Source organism: Solea solea, chromosome 21, assembly GCF_958295425.1.
Source record: "Solea solea chromosome 21, fSolSol10.1, whole genome shotgun sequence".
Lineage (NCBI taxonomy): Eukaryota > Metazoa > Chordata > Actinopteri > Pleuronectiformes > Soleidae > Solea > Solea solea.
This window is the reverse complement of record NC_081154.1, coordinates 11,837,647-11,857,691: the sequence shown is the minus strand read 5'-3', so window position 1 is coordinate 11,857,691 and position 20,045 is coordinate 11,837,647. Positions and strand designations below refer to the sequence as shown.

The 20,045-nt window shown below is 43.8% G+C and overlaps 1 protein-coding gene across 5 annotated transcripts in view; it reads left to right on the top strand.

Annotated features, from left to right (window-relative positions):
- ptprea (protein tyrosine phosphatase receptor type Ea) overlaps window positions 1–20,045 on the top strand; it is a 45,387-nt gene that overhangs the window by 14,531 nt on the left and 10,811 nt on the right. For 3 of the 5 annotated variants that reach the window (XM_058621876.1, XM_058621874.1, XM_058621878.1), the window contains exons 2-3: window positions 6,703–6,959; window positions 19,656–19,733. In XM_058621876.1, coding sequence (XP_058477859.1) covers window positions 19,661–19,733 — 73 coding nt within the window. In that variant the 5' untranslated portion in view covers window positions 6,703–6,959; window positions 19,656–19,660. Of the gene's footprint in view, window positions 1–2,334; window positions 2,696–6,702; window positions 6,960–19,655; window positions 19,734–20,045 lie in introns of those variants that run through there. The other 2 variants (XM_058621875.1, XM_058621877.1) reach the window with 2 other exon arrangements.

Sequence of the window (20,045 nt, the reverse complement as noted above, 5' to 3'; positions counted from 1 at the left end):
GCTCACCCGTGTCCCGTTGATCTATGTTTACTGGATGTCTTTCCTGTGAGCTATTACTTCCTGTTGTGGGCATGTTTTCTTCTGGGCAGTGCAAGGACGTTGATCACAGTTTTTGACGACATCAAAAATAATAGATACAATACAATAAGGTATACAAAAAGGTTAAGTGGCCATTAAGTAATCATGAGGAGCTGGAACCAATCCCAGGTGGCATTGGGGCAGGAAGCCTGTCACACCCTGGACGAGATGACGAAGATGATCGCGATGATGATAATTGTTATTCACGCTATTGGTTTTATGAAATGCTCCCGATTGCTGTGTGATTCCCGATATCAGAGGGAATGGTTTTAATGATTACTGTGTGATATTTGTGCACCTCTGTGAGAGACAAAGATGTTCTCTTCATTCTGTAGAATAAGATGTTAATATGTCAAGACAGCAATTCATCTAAAATGATGTTTTCACACACACTTTGGCTTTTAAAAAAATATTGCGCCTCCTGCAGTATGAAAATTGCAATAGGCAAGAATAGAAGAGTGCTATACAGAGTATTTACCATTCTCTCTCCCAGTGTCACATTTGACTGTGGCTGTCCTCTACAAAAGGAAAACCTGATTAACGCGACGTTAACCACTTACCGAGTATCAACAGAGGAATAGTTAGCAGCTTCAGAGCAAAAGTGGGTGAATATTGAACAAAACGCAACTAAAGGAATGCTAATATCGCTCCAAATCTGCTCGATTTGCACGTTCGCGGTCTATTTTTGCTGATCCCCTAATGCCCCCATATTGTACTAGATACAAGCGTTTCTCATTAGCTTTGTACATTTTATATACATATGCAGTAGCTACATTAAAACCAGAATATAAATATGAATTCACACTCTGAGTTCTTTAAATCAGGAACTGAGTTTTGGTACATACAAGTTAAAAGGATATTTTGAGTTGGCAAATAAGGCCGATATGCAAAGACCTCTCACTTTATTGAAACACGTCTGGAAATGACAGGAAACATGAAACAGTTTTAAAGTAATACATTTTTCAGGGGAAAAAATGGCTTCTTCAGGTTAAAGTGTTAAGTAATTAGTGTGTGACCAACCCTAACTCTCTTATACCTGGAGTGAAACCTGCGTTTGAATTTAATGTCAGCAAATATCTGCTGTGAATTAGATATTTTCGAGTTAAATCACAGACAGCTTGCTAGTATGTAAGACCACATCATTCCAATCCAAATGCCAGAGATCACAGAACCTGACAGACTTCTTTAACATCTGCGGAATATGATCATTAGGCCAGGGTATATTTGTAATCTCTGTAATCCATTTGCAATCGTCTGCTGCGACACATTTTAAATCACAATTGAGTCACTTGGCCATGTTGTGATTGAGATAATAATTTGATGTGAAGTGTTCAGCTTTATTAGCAAAGCTTTGGTCCAGAGAGAAACAAACCGAACACCATGTTATGAACTGCATGCTTCATCAAACAGATGGCTGAATTCTTAGGACTTAAGAAAAATGTAGGCCAAAGTGAAAAAATATATCCATGCATTAAAGGTTTTAGTCGCTACCCCTCGTCTAGTCTTAGTCGACAACTTTATTTTTCTATGTTTCTTACAGAATGACTACTTAAATGTTCCAGGTCAAAGGTCACACATATGCAGTTTTAGTATGCCACTCCCTCACATAATCTGGTTTAATATGCCGCACGACTGACGGTGGCGTCTGTTCAACAGTGACCGTGCCTCAGAGTGCCTGTCCTGTGTCCTTTCGTCTGTTTTATTTCTCTCTTCATGTGTGTCAGGGGTTTGGGTGCCTGCCTCGCTCTCTGTCTCTCTTTAGTTCTCACAGTCCAGCTAATTTTATACCCCTCATGTTTGCCTGTAAACCTCAGTGTGCACACACACAGGATGTGATCTAAACTGTTCTTCCTGCTTCTTCTGGACAGCGCGCCTCTGAGTCAGCGTCATACAATGTCAAACACAAGAAGTGGAGAGAAAAGGTTTTCCCGACCAGTTGATGTTGTTGACGATTTCTGGTTTAAGCCTCAAAAGACAGTCTGAACTTTGTGTAGTGGTGATCTGAAGTGGATAATTACACAGAATATTGACATAATACTTGACAGTTTGATTTGTGTTTTGACTCCTCACTTCATGCCAGCCCCCTTCATAGGAAATAGGGCCATTTGTGGCTCCTTCTCTCTCCCTCTCTCTCCCTCCCCCTCTCTCTCTCACACACACACAGATGTGTGAAATATCTCCATTTCCAGACAAGGTTGTGCAGACAGACGACATGTAGCCTTGGGCTGTAGCCAGATATACTCAGAGCTTCAGAGATCCGCAGGGCTTTTTTCCTGTATGTTGTGTATGTTTTCTATATTTATTTATTTTTATTTTTTACAAGGCCGTTAATGTGTGTGGGTTTGTGTGTCCGTGTATGTCTTAGTGAATGGTTTGTACCGGTGAGTGTTTCTCCTGGAATACCACTATTTCACCGTCATGAATATTTACCAGGTGGGGTTCACGTGACTAAGTGTTGCAGGGAATCCTCGGCTGGGGACATGTTTGATTCTTACCCCTGGGAGAATATACTCCGGGACAGTATGCGAGAGCTGGAAGCGAAGAGAGAAACCACCACGGAGCTGCAGTTTCAACAAAGTGGGGATTTTAATTAGGAGTGGGTCATAATATCATTTTGGTGAGTTATTTTTTTTTATAGCTTTTTAAGCAACTTAATTACAACACGGTGCATTTACAGTGTACAAACTATTGCGCAAGTAACACGACCTGTGTTGATTTATTTAGGATATTTCTTGCATTGCAGAGAGACGCTTATTCCGTCACTCTATTATTTATCGATTTGAGAGCTAAAAGAGCTACAAGGTGATGATTAAATCAGGGTTCTCATTTAGTTACAAAGTAAATTACAGTATCGATGTGGTCTGCCACATTTAATCTGGCTGTAAATGATCTACTCATGCCTGGTGGCTCCTTTAGGAAACGACTACTTATTGGATTATAACGTGATGTGTACGTTTTAGGAGAGCCGCTGTGGTTATGATATTCACACACCCACATCCGCATTTGGAAGTGAGGCAGAGAGTCGAGGGACTCTAAGGTGAACAAAGTCACACTCCGTGTCACCACCTTCCACTCTTGCGCCGCAACATTAAGCCAGCAAGTCCACAAATGAATTTCCTTGTGTTTATTACATATGCATTCTGCTGCTGCAGATTTTGTCAGGTTTGCCTCCATGCGAGCGCCACACATCGCAGCGGGCCTCTCGTCTTTTCACTTCTCTCTCACAGTGATGTGGAGAAGCGGGCGCTAGACTGTTCTGCTTCTGCTCCGTTCTAATTAAAGCCTCATCACCAAACGTTTAACACCTCACTTTTCTGTGTTGAAAATAGTCACGTTCTCACATTTGTTGTAGCCCAAGTACGAATCTGAGCAGCTACATAGAGAACTGAATGCAACATATAGCGATACCTACAGCAGGGACGTACGATAACAGACCTTTTGCTAATGTGCCGACACATGGGGAGCGCTTTGGTCGATAACCGATATATATTTATAGGTTTTTCCCTGCGCCCAACTGCAGTAGTCATTTAGTCTTTTCCCTACTAATGATAGACACGTATACATACACCAGCGTAGAAGTCAAGGAGGTAGCAGCGACTCGAAACGTGTTTTGTCTTGAATGTATTTATGGAGGCGTTTGGTTGCAAGTGACACACAGTGGCAGGACAGAGAGGACTCTTGTGTACGCTGTGCTGATGCTGGAGCCCGATAGAAACGGAGTGAGTGAAGTGCTGTCCCTCTCTCACTTTGGCTGCGTGTGTGTGTGTATTGTAGCTGTTGCCCTGGAAGCTTATCTCTATAAATGGATTTGTGTTGTTGCCACACTTGTAGATGTCGGTATGATACTCAAATCTGTTTGACTTCAACCCTGGAAAGGTGGATGAGTCAAGTAGTGGGCGCGCATGCATGCGTTTACATGTAGGTGAGCGAAGCGTCGATCTGTGTTTTTGAGTTGGCACTTGTCACCCTGGTATTATGTATTTTCAGTGGTGTGAGAGTTTTGATGAAAGTGTGTGTTTTCTCTCACCCCCTGTCTACATGTTGTACTAGAACAGTTTGATATAGAGACAAGACGGACTAAGCAAGAGGTTATTCATCGCCTGTGATGCAAAACTTTGTTCATTTTGAAAGTGAAAATAGTTTTTAATGCTTTTTTGAAGGAAGAGGAGATTTTCAGTTTCAAATTTATTGGCTACAAACAGTGCTCTGACTATGTATAGACTATAGCTGTCTATTCTAATGATGCACATTAGAAAAATAGGAGGGACTGAAGTGCTTTAGTTTATTTTTATTTTTGTGTCATGAGTCATACGACTTTACAAAAGCACAGAGTTCATTAGTCTTTTATTCTTAGTTGCTAATTAAGCCAGAGGTTACGGTTTATAAACTATTGTGTTATTTGAAAGTGGTACCCTTGTTTTATTTATTATTTTTTTTTACTGAGATAAGGGAACATTTTGGCTGCGGAGTGAAATACAGGCACCTATGTTTGTGGTGTTTATTACTATGATCGTCGGAGTGGTAGCCCACTGGTTTGTGAACTGCCTTTTGAAGCCTTGAGTTTTGCACCACCTTAGAAGCCGGTGAGAGGTTGGCGCTTTGAGGGAAGCAAAGGTTGGAGAGTTACTTACTGAGAGTGGGCAGACTGCCCAGACACGTGCGTCGCAATCTGCTTTTAATCAAATCAGTCATGCTATAAAGCATCCCCTGCTTTAACATCTATTTGACTCTAAATGGGACCATAACATGCTGTATTGTAGAAGACTTGGGAAGTTGTGATTGGTGGACCATAAACACCTCAGGGAAATGTGTGCTAACATTATCAATCAAGTGGATTTATTGTGTCATAGACTTGCATACAGACGGACTTCTTCTGGCAACCAATGGTGTCGTGTCACCCCTGGATGGCAATTAAATAGAAAACCCTTGTCTGGCACTTCCACAGGGGCTTTGTTTTCAAAACTACCAGACTGCATCCATATTTATAAACAGTTAACGTCTATTGTTGTGTTAAGAAAATAAATCTTCTTTCGCTCTCGGCCTGCTATAAGTGAATTTTCTCACCTTCCACGTCTACTTGACATGTTTTAAGTATTCAGTAACTGCTGTCTGTGCGGGACTGTCACCGTAGAGTGCCAAGTCAGCACAGTGAGAGGTGGCACTGCTGACACGCTGACGGCGATCTGTTGACGGACTACAGTCTGCCCCACACACGTTCGGCCCGTAACTAGATTATACACCCAGCGGCATCGGCGCGCTCGCTTCTGTTTCTCTGCTTTCGATTGCATTACAGGAAGCTCCTTGTATTATTCAATAGTTTACTTGATCTGATTCCACACGGTCAGACCCTCTATTATTTATGAAGTTGAGATGATACTGAATTTGAAATATGCTGTCGTTGTGCTTTCGAGGAACAGAAATAACACAATTAAATCTCGTTTTAAGACCGCGTCTATCTTCCGTTCTTCCCGATTTTCAAAGGAACCCTCAAGCGTGACACTTCCATTTTCCGGGATGTGACGGAGCAAATGTTCTCTGCTTGTTTTCATCTCCAGTGAGAGAGGCGTGGAGACGGGGAAAGTCGTAGGAGATGTGTCCATTCAGTATTCAGTGTTGTAGCCTAGGATAAGATAAGTACACAGGGTTAGCCCCCCCCCCCCCACACACACACACACACACACTTTCATTCTGCACAGCTAGACTTGCGTCGTCATAGCAACCAGTCAGTATGCTCTCTGCTGCTCGGGCGAAAAAACCTTGTATCTCTGAAATGTCAAAGGTGTTGGGAGAACAGCAGAGAAAATAATAAAGGGTGAATTTGCCCGTGACAGTTTTCACCTAGAATTCTTCAGCTGAAGGTAACATTTCCAGAGCTTTCCAGATTCTTTGACTGCTCAGTGTTCCTAGGTAGATAAATCCTGCCCCTTGTCCTCCTTTTTTTCTCACAACAGACTCCTCCTCTGCTACCCTCCCTCCATTCCCCCTCTGGGTAATATCAGGGATTATATATGAGAGGGCACCAAACTGCAATCTCTACTACAGGTTATACACAGAGACATGTACCAGTACAAGCACACTGTAGTAAAACTGTTGCCAGGAACAGAGAGAAAATTCTGGTAAATCTGTGTTCATTTGCATATTTTTCTAATGGTATTGGAGTTAGAAATCAGGGGCAACATTTTTATTTATTTATTTATTTTTAACTTTGTAAATGAGGTCAGCTTGGATGCAAAGCAACCTGCTTGCTGATGTAGTGTCTGCTTCATTTGGAAGTGCCTTATAAATGAACTCCCTGAACCGTTGGACCAATTTAATAGTCTTTTCTTCACTGCGGTTACATTTCGCGACCATCTGCGTAACACCCTCGGGCACCTTCTCAGACTGTGTGCCATTTCTAACCGTTCCTCTTCTCTGAAGAGAAAAATGAGTTTTACTGCAAAAGCTGAAGGCCTCTTTTTTTCCTCTCCTCTGTATTTCACTCGTGGTCTTGCTCCACACTGTTCCGTCCTAAAACAGGAACTAAACTAAAACAATCCTCCAGCTTCCCTTCTTCGTAAGTCTCTCTGTCTCTGACGAGGTATCGTCTAACGCGTTGTCTGTCCTCACTTTCTGTCGAACTCAAAGGTGGTGAGCAGCATCCCCGAAGACTCCGCCTGACTGCCGAGCCGCCGGAGAGACCCGCAACCGAGAGCAGTCTAGATCCCGGACTCGTCTCTCCTCGCCGGACCGCGAGAGCAGACGCCACCCTCCGCACCCGCTCCTCCTGTCCGACCTCTCGCTGAAGACGACGACAACAATGTGACCACTGGGCTCGGTCAGCTCCGTGTGACCTGCTGTTATGGATCTGAGAATCAGCATACACTGAACCGACACTCATCCAGGTAATCCATCTCACTGTGGCCTTCAAATGTAACTCTAGAAGATCGAATTCAATCACCGTGGCTGATTTTTTTCTTTGTATATTGACAGAAACGTAAATTTTTTAACATGTTCCCAGCACATTTTTGACCATTAGGTCACTTCCTCAATCTGGAGAGTCATGGCTTCAGTTAGTGGTTTGTCTCAGCTGGTAAAAAGAAACAGGAAGTGTTGATTTTTCTTTAAACCGCAGTGTAGTTTGGACTTTAAAATGGTGTGATTTTTGTACAGCAGTGTAACATTTCACTCAGTGCCAGTATTTTTGTTGATATTATAGAGACACATTTGAAAACAGACACTGGACTGAAGGATTACAGGGATCATTGTTATTTTGATGTCATTATGATGGCAAAACAAAAGCAGACGGTAATGGAAGTGAATGCAGACATTTTCCCGCTGACCTTGGGGCTAATGGGAATTTCACTAATGTCACATTTAGTAGTTTTATAGTTACAAAGCCCCCCCCCCCCAACACCTTGCTTCTGACTTCCTGTATTTACCAACCACTTTCATTGTTGTACACTTGAAATATTTCAGTACCTATCGAGCGCGTGATCACAATAAAGCAAGGACAAAGAGAGCACACTGAACCGTAGATTGGATAAAGGGAAAACAAACCCCGAGTCTGAGACGGAAGGAAAGAGAGAGATGTTGTGAGTGTTTGTGTTTAAATAGTGTGGCTTTATCGCTCTCCGTCTGTGTACGTATCTTATCCTGGGTTTTTGTCAGGAGTGTGTGGTAGTCTCGCTCCCATTTCCCTTCTGTAGCAGAGCGGCACAGGAAGGCTGGCTGGTTGGCTGGCCACACCGGAAAGGAAACAGTCTCTATCTAATAGCAGATGGAGGACAGTATGTGCTTACACTGCAAAGGCACGCACGCACACACACACACACACACTCACTCTCTCTCTCGACAACATGCAAGTACAGTAGCTTTTAATAGAAGTGCGACCCAGATTGCACATCACAAAAGTGAGCTATGGATAACGTAAGGTTTTCAAGGAGTTGTAGTTGAGTGCAGATGATGGAGGAGAGTTTGGTGTTTCAAGTGAACTTTTTTCATGCATTTCAAAATACACAGGACACTCTTTTTCTTCCTCGGAAGTTGTTGTGCCCTCTTGACTTTTGTCAAAGCTTTTTTTTTTTCCATCTTACCTCTACCATATTTTTACTTTCCATAGTACTTTGTGTTTACCACTGAAAAGCAGACCTGAGAAAACAGTATTTGCACACAGACTCTGGTCTTTGTGGGATTGTGTTCACTAAATGGAAAAAAGTCTCATGTAAGGCATGAAAAAGTCTTTGAAACAGTGAAAACGTTGTTTCTTTTTCTACATTTTATGAATCTCTACAGTTTTGTAGTAGAGGTTGTTGGCAGAGCTTAGACTTTCACCCTTGCGTCGCCCTCTGTCAAACAATTTGTCTGTTGTCGACATTAGGAGATACCCAATCTGTCACCTCCTTTCCCGTGCTCTGCTTGGTGTCCAGGATTTGCGATGCCCCGTCATGCCTCTGCCTCAGCATGCAGGACACTGTGCTTTTGACAGCTGTGCGTGAAAACTGGAAGTCTGGCTTCCTTCTTCCAAGAGGGCAGCGAGTTCTCTTGAGATTTCCTTGTGTGCGCGTCTGTCCGTGTTCACATTCTTGTGACAGGCCTGCTTATGAGGAAGGACAATGGGGCTCACCATGGTGCCCAAGGCCCCTCTAAATGACTCATATTCCTGTAGAATTCCAGCCGAGGGCAAACAATAAGGTCGCACCAACTCAATCAACAAAGTGCTGCTCGTAACGTTCTCTTCAGCCACTTTGTTCGTGCCAAACAATAGTAAAAAATATGTCGGGTTTGGCATTTGGGTTTGGTGAGCATTAGAGAAGGCGGGCGTCTCTTCACATCAGCAATCACTGCTCCTCCTCTGTGAATTGGGACCGTGCCATGAAAATATCAGTTGTTGTTTTTTTTCATTTTTCTAGTTTTTTTTGTCAAACCCGTTGTTGTGGGATGTGCGATAAGGGAGCACACAGAGACTGCTATTGTGGGAAAGTGATATGTTATCACTGTGGTTTTGCTATGGCAACTGGAGCCGTGTGACAAACCTTGCGCTCGGCGCAGACAGTCTGGGGACATTTAAAGAACCCGAGGGACAGGAGTCCTTGTATTCCTCTGACAGGTGGGTTTTCTTCAGTCTGCATCTACACTGGGCAAAACAGACTCGCTCTGTGTCTGCATAACAGCAGAGGCGGACTCCTCATCCACGTAGCATGGGCCGCTCACTCGTCCCTCGCGGTCCCACTCTTCTTCTCTCTCTTTCCTCCTTTTCGAGTCAAGTGGCTTTTTGTTCTCCCGCGGCGGTGCTTATCGCTCGTTTCTCCACCAGTGGCCCCCTCCATTCTTCTCTCGGGAATGAAAGGATATTTTTGGGGGGGACAGATCTTTTGTGTCCTGCGCAGATCCCAAAAGAAGTGTCGTTGTCCTTGTCTCTCTCTAATAAGTCGTTTGTCGTTTTTCATACAAGATCCCCCCTTTTTCTGTCTTGTATTTCGGTGAAAGCCTGGTCTATTAAGCCACCTGTTACATCAGCAGCCCTGACGTTAAATACATTTAGGATCGTTAGAAAAACTTTGGGGATTATCATGCGCTTCATTTTCATTCATATGAGTGAAGTGGTTTATTTGTCCCACAGGACATCTCATTTGCCCGTTATTTCTCTGCTTGACTATTGTGACATATTTAAACGAGTCACATATTGTCAGGAGAGACAGTCTGGTGGATTGTTAAACTCTCTAACGTCATCTAGTCGACATGTGACTCGGCCATTAAGATTCAGGAAAGAGCTTAACCACCAGTCAGTCAACATGTAGACTCATACGTTTATAGAGGCTTGCGGTCTAAATGAAGGTGGCTCTCCTGATTGGATCACACTAAGTTTCAGCTAAATTGATATGTGACATATTTTGGGAAACGCGTTATTTGCTTTCATTAATATTGACGTTTAAGATAGATAATCTACGTCGACCAAGTTCATTTTCGTCCTCGCACAGAGACACTAAAAAAGGGAGAAACGGTTAGCTCGTGACTGCGCTGTGTGGTTTCTCACAAAGCCACTGCACCCTGTCGTGAAACGGACCTCGCATGTATTTCCCCATAACGAAACCTCAACTCGTTTCTACATTTCAGTTCTCGTACAGATTAAATGAATTACTGATCTTAAGAAGCCAGCGACTTCATATTTGCAATTTGCAATAAAAAAGACTCGGTACACACAGTGCAGCTTTTTAATTGTATGTCTTCATCCAATAAAGGGAGACTCCAGTTGTGGCTAATTACTTGTTGCGGGATGTCCGGGGGACCACGGTTTGTTGTTTTTGTTGTCTTTAAAAAAGTGTTAAATTATTTCTATGAATGACTTTACATTTTATTATGTTATCCAAATTGCTTCAATGTAAAGAATGAAGGTCAACATATATAGGTGCCTACAGGTGATCATGTCATATACATTAGTTTACCGCTAGATGGAAATATACTCTTAATTTACTTGACTTAATTGTCCCACAAGTTGAGTTGTGAATTTGTCACATGTTCCCAATTGTATACACAGGCCTTGATTCTTCTTCTTCTCTCTCTCTTTCGTTCTCTCTCTCTCTCTCCGCACGTCTGCGCACACCAGAGAGTGTCGGTAATCTCTGGGTGCTGGGCGATAACGAGACGTGTCACAACACCGGTTTCGGCCGTTGCGGCCCAGCTGCCGCTCATTACGATGGCCGTCGACGACTCTGATTCCAGGCCGTACTTTGCCTGGAAATAATTGAAAGAGGACGGAGAAAATCCCAGAAGTGTCGGGGTGAAAGAAAGACGGATGCCCTCATGTTCAGTGCTGTCAGTGTAAGGGGCCGCGAGGACACGACGAGACCCTGAGTGGGAGAGTGTTGCCCAACACACACGCATGTCGCTGGATGATGGACTGCTGGCAGAATGATCTCTGGCATGATGGCAGGCCCTGGCTCATGTATTTCCCATGGACCCCTGCGGTAGCATTTGTGGTTATGCTTTTGCCCCCGTGTGGGTGTGGTTTCATGCCGAGCAGCCAGGCAGTTTAGCCATTAATACCACAGACATTCACTTTTAAATGAGAGCTGCTCTCGGATGTTGTTGTGGTGGTGGTGATTGTTTTTAAAAGGGTTTTCAATAATTGATCGTCGTCTAGTACCACGTTAAGCTTTCAGGGTCAGACACGGTGGCTGCCATATCTCAGTCACATGACGTTATGGCTTAAAACAGGTTTCCAGGTAGAAACTGGCACGCGTTTCCCGTCGTTGTCTAATTCATTAAACATTTCTGTAATCTTCTCCAGGCAAACAGAATGTACACACAAGCAGATATGCGCTTTTCTCCAAAGCGCGGTAGTTCCTGCACTCGTCTCCCATGTAGAGGTGGAGGGGCTGACGCTGCAGAGCGGAGCCAGCGGGTCTCCAAGGTCATTACCACTTCCACAGCGTCTGGGTGCCTTGGGAAACAGGCAGGAATTGATTAATGACGATGCTTGGAGCGCAGGAGGGGAGGAATCCAGAAGAAGAAGGGTGGCAAAAAAAAGTAGTGCCGCAGAGGCAGACGTGTTACTCGAACAGTGTTATAAATAGTGCTAGTGCGAGATATTGCACTATGACTGTGCTCTGTAAAAATAATACGGTAAATTGCTGTTCCCGTGAAAAGATTTACTAAAAATGAAGCTGGAATCTTTTGGGTCTCACTTGTTAACGACCTATTCCTAATATGTACCACAATAGGTGTAATCTTATTGTCGTGACGTGACCACAGACTGCATCGAGTTTGAACGGCCAAGGTCAGGAAGTTTGAACGGTCTGTTGGTGACAAAGAGAACTTTGTTTGAATGGAAGTCAGTGGGAAAATAGATGATAACATTTGACATCTGAGCGGTCACCATTGTGATTTACAGCTAGTATTGTCCAAAAACTATCAGGCTGGGCTAACTGTGAATCTCAGGGCTTCGCAACGGGAGTTCATTGTGTTCATTTGAATGTACAGTTTATGGGCGCGACTATATGGTGACTAAAAATGCATGGACAAATTGTAAGAAAGGTGCATCTCTGCTCTGTTCAAAGTGCTTTACGTGATGTGAAATTCTTAAAAACTTACCATATTTAGCAAAACTATTTCAATTATCACCACATAAACGCCTTAAATTACTTATACATATACATAAAAATAAACAGCAATGTCCCGTGATGTAAATAATGTGTGACATTTTGGCACATGTAGAAAGCAGCCGTAGTAGTTGTTTATTTATAAATGTAACAGAATCCTACTCAACCATGTATATTAATACATGTATGGACAGTATATTGTCATCCTCACAAGATATGATTATTTTTATGCTGTTGCCAAATATCAATATTAGATTTACACCGCAATTTGACTCACCAGCGTCACTTTCTCATGACGAGAAGGTAAACAGAAGTGTGGTGGGCAGCCGTGAAATGAATTTAAAGCTCCAGTGCGTGACATGTAGGTGAAATTATTTTCATTTGGCAGAAACTGAAGATAAGTGTACAATCCCCTGATTGTATAAATTGTTTGTCATTACCCCAGAATGAGATATATATATCAGGAGACAGGACAGCTGTGTGTAGGCTGCTGTTTTGGATGCTCCCTGAAAGGGTGAGGTGAGGAATCTTTGACTGCAACGCGCATGCGTCACTAATATAAATGTTGTTAATTGCACAAAATGTACATTTAACTTCTCCAAGATTCTGCTCTTCACTTTTGTTGGGCATTCTGTATTCTCTATCTAGATAGACATAATATTATTATTATTATTATTATTATTACAACAAATCATTGATATTTTTAATATCGGTGGTCACGTTTTCCGTTGTGTTAGACACGTTTTAGGAGCTGTACATTGACATAGAAAAAGTATTGCTGTGAAAGTAGTTTTTCAAAGAGTTTGTATCATGAGTTTGCTTTTTTCTCTTAAGGTGAGTTATTCAACATCTCACAGGTGCCATGTTGGTGGCCAGGTTACCATGGGAACACATCGTGAGGAACAGCACTATAGTGTTTTTCAGTGTGTGGGTTTTTTTTTTAAACTCTAAAATGGATTCAAAGCAGATAATGAATGAAAAGTAAAGTAAATATAAAAAGAAAACACCACTGTGATAGCATGTGAGTGTAGATTTTACCCTCAGAACAGATTAAGCCCCGATGCAGGGATATATTTAGAGAAAGAAGAATACTGAGCACCTTGTCCATTGAGGTTTTATTGCACGGGAAGTGGTCACACATCTGCGTTGGCAGATGGATGCCCCAGCTTTATCTCCTCAGTCAACACTGTGAATGAAGTGCGCTGCCCTGTCTGTAAATAGCAAACCCAGGCCAGGTTTACACACTACAGCTCCCTAAAGGCAGAGAGCACAGAGACGTGGACGCGGTGAGGCGAGCACAACCTGGAAAGTGTACACTCGTCAAACATTCTGCAGTCAAGACTCTGGCCTGCTATTATTGGGTTGTGTAGATCCCCAAAAACAGAACAAGAAAGTAATCCGGTGACTTTGGATTTCAGTAAAGTGAGTATATTTATTAAAAAGTAATGGGCAGAATCAATGTGGACGTGAAGGTGTCTTGACCTCGAGTCTATACAATGGGACACGATTACTTCATAAGACCTTATGAAGTTTTGGTCATTTATTGACGTTTTGTCCATTTGTCGTGGTCTGTGTCAAATATGAACCACCGAGGGAAATGTTTTTTTGGTGGTAAGCACAAAGTAACTTGTTATCTCTCATATCTTTATAAATAAGTCTGACATTGAAAAGGCTACATGACCGCGCTTTAAATCAAGAAAATGATAAGCATAAAACCTGCAGAAGTGTGGGGCAGTGGTACATTCTGAGCAGTAAAATTCACTTGTGAGGCTTTCCGTGGTTTTCTTTGTTTTTACGCCAGTCTGTTTGCTCATTGCTTTACTAGCGCAGCGGTGGCCTTGCCTCCATCCGTCTTCAGCTATACTGACAAACACTTGACTAGACTTAATCATCATCGTGTACACTTTTCGCGACAACGGCTATGCAAAACACTTGTAAATATAATTGAATTATGTCAATTAAACACATGATCTTTTCTCGGTTCAGTCGTTGATCAGATTTAGTTGAACAAAAAGGTCGCCAAAACATGTCGTAAATGGAGCCAGGAGAAGACGCACAGAAGGCTTTTGTCGTCGCTTGTAATAAACCATCGAAGAGGTTTCAGTACTAAAAAGAAACCAAACTGTGGCCTTAAGGGTAAACGATCTGGCAGCTTTTTGCTCCGAGGACATTATGTACCTACTGCCCGCTCACCCTGTCACATCGCCCCTACGCCCACAGTCCATTTTCTAAATTCCCCAGCTGATGGATGTGAAGAGACAGTGGGACTCTGTGCCCTAGAGAACGCGGGTTCAGTGGAACCACCAGCTCTGTCAAAGGGAAGACACGATGCTAGGGAGCGCTGCATTCGGAGACAAAAACAACCAATTTCTCTGTCTCTGTGTTCCACTTGTAGAAGGTTTGTCTGCACAGATTGTTGGGTATCTGCAGCTAATTAGTGAGACAATGGCGCAGAGCCGCAGCACTATTATTATGTCACTTCAGGTTTCAGCTTTTTTTGTGTCGCTAACACCGACTAAAAGAATAACAGGGCAGAGCAGAGCGGCGCGCCACGAGGACGCCACAAATCCACAGAGACGGACAGTTCGTTCTGCAAATAAAAACAGTGGCGGTGGAAAAAATGTTTATCAGTTTGCAGATAAAAGTGAAGTTTAGTTTTCTGCCGTCTACGCCGTGACGTGTGTCCACAGTTTTGTTTGTGTGCCGTGAGGTATGAAGGTATTCACAAGTGGCAGGTTGTAATCAGCGGAGACTGAGTCACACAGTGCATACCGGGTGCCGGAGGTCTGAGGGAACACATAACATAACTGTGGCTTAAGTGTTGACATACTGTGTGTAGGCAGAGACAGAAGCAGCATTGTAATCAGGTTCACGCACTCTTGTTCTTGGAGAGTTATTTTTTTCAGCTCATTTGGTGAGCGGCCTTGGGTCTCGGTGCTGTTTGCGGCAGTGTCCTAAGTGATCAGTTCAGTTGACACAAGGACTGCAGTGCGGTCTGCCTCTTGAAATGACACAATATAGGATTTGCTCTCGGGGTGCTCCCACAGTTGGTAAACGGTGCGCATTTGTTGACAAACCGATGATACCGCTTACTACTTTCATAGCATTTTATACAAATTTAATTGCACTGTGTTATATTTGAAGACATTAAAAACAGAATCTATGACGTATGGCGTCAAGTAGGATGTTGTAGTTCTTTCTGTGGCCCGGACTAGGAAACCAGATGTTCCACAGTGCCAATGCAGGTGACGCAGAGTTGCTCGGGCTGTAAGTTGATTTAACATCAAAATAATCTCAACAGACATTATTTTAGAAGGTTGAAATCCTAAATTGTTCTCCCCGTGTGTGCGCGAGTTTTCTCCGGGTTTTCCGGTTTCCTCCCACAGTCCAAAAACATGCAGATTAGGGGATCAGGCGCGAGATCGAGTGAGAGCGGACGGTCGTCCGCGTAGAGGCGTTCCGATTCCGACACCAGTGTCGGAAAAAGCCTCCGATACTGCCGAAAACGCTGGCATCGGATACCGCGTAATTAACTGGTTAGCTCCGTTAGCTCTGACGCAGTTCTTCTGTGTCTTTGCCTGTGCCTTTTTATTTTAGTACATAATGGCTGCACTGTAATTTGTTTTTTATAATTATTCCTATATTTATCGAAGTTGCTGTTGCACTTGGTGTTTTTTTATACTGTTCTATTTAAAACTAAATGGCTTCCATTTACTGTATTCATTCATGTTTTACAAAGGGTTTAACCTGAGCAAGGCTTTACCACAATGATAATCATATCACAGTATCACACGCAGGCATAGTATGAATTTTTTTTTTTTAACACACTGGTATCGGTACTCGTGTCGGAACATCTCTATGTGTCCCTGTGATGGACTGGCGTCCTGTCCACCAGCGCCCCCTGCGACCCTCACGCGGAGAATAATGTGGTAGAAGACGAACGAACAAATTAATGAAATCCTCCGCTGTGTCGCTTTAATGTGTCGACGCACCGTAAACTGCGACGTTACTAAACGCAAGAGGCAAATACACTTTATGGAGACTAATCGATCTGCTGTGTAAAAAACAAGTTTACCGTCGTCACAGAGGCAGTGCCGACAGCTTCCCGACGGGCTAATGACAAACCCCGGAAAGTATTACTGTATAATGAACCAGAAAATCACAGGCCCTGTGATTTAGTTTAAAAACAAATGTAACTGAGCAAATGGAACCATTTAATTTCAAATACACTCATTAGCCTAGTAAAATACAACAGTGTGCAGTATATCATCCGTACCATTATCATTTTTCTGTCACTACATAATGTATTTTCTGCATGGAATATTTAGCAGCAGCGTAGAGAACCAATAATTTGTATGTAATGTATCCATACTTTACCAGTCGTGCATTTGCATTTTTAGCAATATGCATTTATTTATTTATTCATCTTTCAATTCTTAGTTCCTTTGCTCATGCCACAACCTATACATGATACTGATTGAAATCATAAAACCAGCAATATAATTTGTGCCAAAACAAGACAGAAAATTAATGTGCCAGATTATGTGTTATCAGGTATCAGAGTGTAGGATTGTGTCGGCACTGGTACCGACCACCTGCCGGAGCGTCCGTGGCTCACATCCAGCCAGGGACCTTCAGTGCTTCATTCGCCGGCCCGTTTTTCCCTTATTTTACGTCGCCTATCCACTATCCACCACACCGTTTCATAAGATCTTAAAGTAGTGAAAGTTTGCGGACGAGAGCCTCGACTAATGTAACATTAATGTTTTGTGGAAAATTTTGTCAATTTGGCTCTGACACTGGCTAATATACAATGAATAATGAATGATAGCAGTTCACTATCTGATTATGGGCATGTGAGTTTTGGAAATATCCTATTGAATCCTGACATAATATATGTAAAATGAGCTGAGGACGATCCTGTCTTTACCGTAGTCTGCTGCGCGGGACTCTGACCCATCGCTAAACGGCTCTAAATCTATGCATTTGTAACTCTGGACACACACACACCACTGAAATAACCAGGACAATAACCTTCCCCAAGGTAACCCGCAAACGTCTCCCATCCCAAAATAAGGGCGCCTCGGAACCACCCCGGAGCCGACATCTCCCGTGACCTATTTCCATTATGGCCGACGGTCGGCGGCGAGCTCGGGAGTGCTAAATAGAGAATACAATACACGGACGATAGCTCACACACTGTGACGACAGCAGTTTGCCCGGACGACGACCCCGGCCGAGCGCCGTCTAACATTGACGGTCTGATTTGCGACTCACGGTCAGTAGCCGGTTCGTGCCCAGTGAGGAGAAGTGGAGAAAAAAAGAGATTAGATATCCAGAGGAACGGGAAGCGGCGTTATTTAAAGGAATTTGAGGGACATTTCCCCGTAAAAATCAAACAGAGGAGACGCCGAAGAGGTCAGCCCGAAGATCACTGCGGCGATAAGATGGGGAAAATGCCTGGAGAATAAGGGACGAGCAGGCCGCGTTCCCCCGGGATCAGTTGAGCGGGGGACGGGGGCTAAATTGTGACGGGACGACATCTCCAGCGGCGACGAAAAAGGGAGCTAGGAACTGGGGGGCGCTTTCAAGAAGCGAGCAATACTGCTGCTACTGTCCATTAGACTGGAAAGGCTTAGGTTTTCCCTGAATGGATCTTTAAGATCATTTGAGAGGACCTGGAGACCTCTTTTAAAACCTATTGAATGTTTGACATCTCTGCCTGATTGTGATTGTGATGAAAGGAAGTCTTTTGTTACATTGCTCTGCTCTGTTGTTTTGTAATTGCTTCCAATAAAAAAAAAGAAGCGAGCAATTCTGAACCGCAAGTCGGAGCCCTAGAGCCGGCTACGAGCGCACCGCTGGGTGTCCCTGTTGAGCACCAACACAAACAAACAAACAAACAAAGCATACGTACAGTTCAATGTAACTTGTGTAGTGGGTCTCGAGTGTATTTCCACATCACAGAAACCTCAAGTCTTGTACACAGAGTCCCGCTCTCAGGATTTATACACACAGCCCTAGCTCGGCTCAATATCCTCCCCCTCATCCAAGCGTGTGACATTTGCAGAGACATCCCTCTAAAGAGAGGGGAAATAAAGAGGGAGGACAGTTGAGAAGGGGGGGGCGGGGGTGATGTTCTTCCTCTCCTCTCTCCTCTCATTAGAATTCTGCCATCAGTCTTCCCCACAGAGCAGTGCCTCGACACGCCAGGGTTTATTAATCGCTCCAGGAAATATTATTGACCCGGACCTTCCGCTCCCTCTCTCCCTGCCGCCGCAGCGGCAGGCGGTGTCTCTGCTCAGCTGGCCCCGAAAATTCCTCCGCTGTCCTGCCTAGACACACGTCACAGGACACTGCAGCACAGCGCGGGGGCTTCGACACAGTGTGTTCATTGACACTGCACTTGGCCTGGGCTTCCTTTTCACTGCAGCTGCAAAGCAACACGCAAAGCAACACGCACACCTGCAGCCTGCAAAGACTAAGCACACTTTATTATAGGATGAGTGCACCTCTGTGTATGCACACTTTGCCTAGAGACCAACTTGGACTGCATTGGTGAAATAATAATTACAAAAAAAACAAAAACACACCGGAATCAATAGAAGATGCTCTCATTCTTCTTCATCTGTGTTCTTCTGCCACAAGAAAATGAGACGCCTGGAGAGATGCGTCTGTCTGTGGGGGCTCTGGCTGCAGGTCACTGTGGTTTGCATGCACCTCTGGGCATGTGAATGAATGTTGGTGTGGTCATGGTATAAAAGAGGAGGGGGGGGGTGGGGAGATGGCAACTAGCAGGGCATGTTAAGCCTCTTGCCTACTCTAGATTTCACTCTGCATAATCTGAAACATACAGTTTAGCGCAGCTAAAGCGTTCATTTGTGGATCAGCGTCAGCCGACGTCCGGGCTTGTCGTCGGCGCGCGCGTCGCATGTCAGACCCCGATCAAGCTCCGTTCTGTAAATGACATGTTTCAGGACTGAGTCAGTGCCACTTAATGTTCTTCTGTAGCCACGCAAACTGTCTTTCCCGAGTGTAATAAAATAAAGATTATAGCAGGAACAGGGCAGTGAGGGTTGTGTTGGGATTGTAAACCACAGATTAAAACCGTTATTAATACTGATTTCTTAATTTATGAAGATATTTCAAAATGTATTCACTCAAACCCATTTGTCAATGGGTTTGATGAGGAAGCTGTCCTTTGACTTGGACTATTGTGCCCTCAAGTGGATGCTTCTGGCATTACACCATGGCTTTTATGACAGGGGTAATGAATGGCCAGGATACGCCGTTCCATTGTGTCTGGACGAACTTTGCACCGACGAGCACATTCCTGAAAGCAACAGTCATGAATAAAGTAACGTGCTTCAGATGTGTCAATAGCTTTTGTATTCCCTGAATAGAGACGTTGTCCAGCGGCCGCGTTCTCGTGAAACTCGACTCTGCAGACATGCCGGGCGCTAAACTTGATATCCGTCTGCTTTTGTTTTCTTTCTGCAGTCACAATGGTCCCACTTTTGTTCTTGGTGGCAACCACAACAACTTCCAATTCCACCGGCAATGGCAACCATACCCAGGGTAAGAACACTTTGGACATGAAAATTCCTCCGCTACCCAGCTGCAGTCGTCACTTTTCCCAAGGATACGGTTATCACGTGTGTCTCGCAGCTACTCGGCATCAGCCTTCCGTACAGGCTCGTTATTACGGGATCACAATGAACTCGAGCAGCCCCGGACAGTAATTTACGGCTTACTGCGTATCTTCATAAACACAGCTCCCGGCTCCTTCTCAGAGTCGCTTATTTTCTGTCAGACGTGCCGACAGGACAAATGGGCCGATACTTATCTCTGTAGACAAAATACAGTCGAAGGCAGTTATTAAAGGTGTCT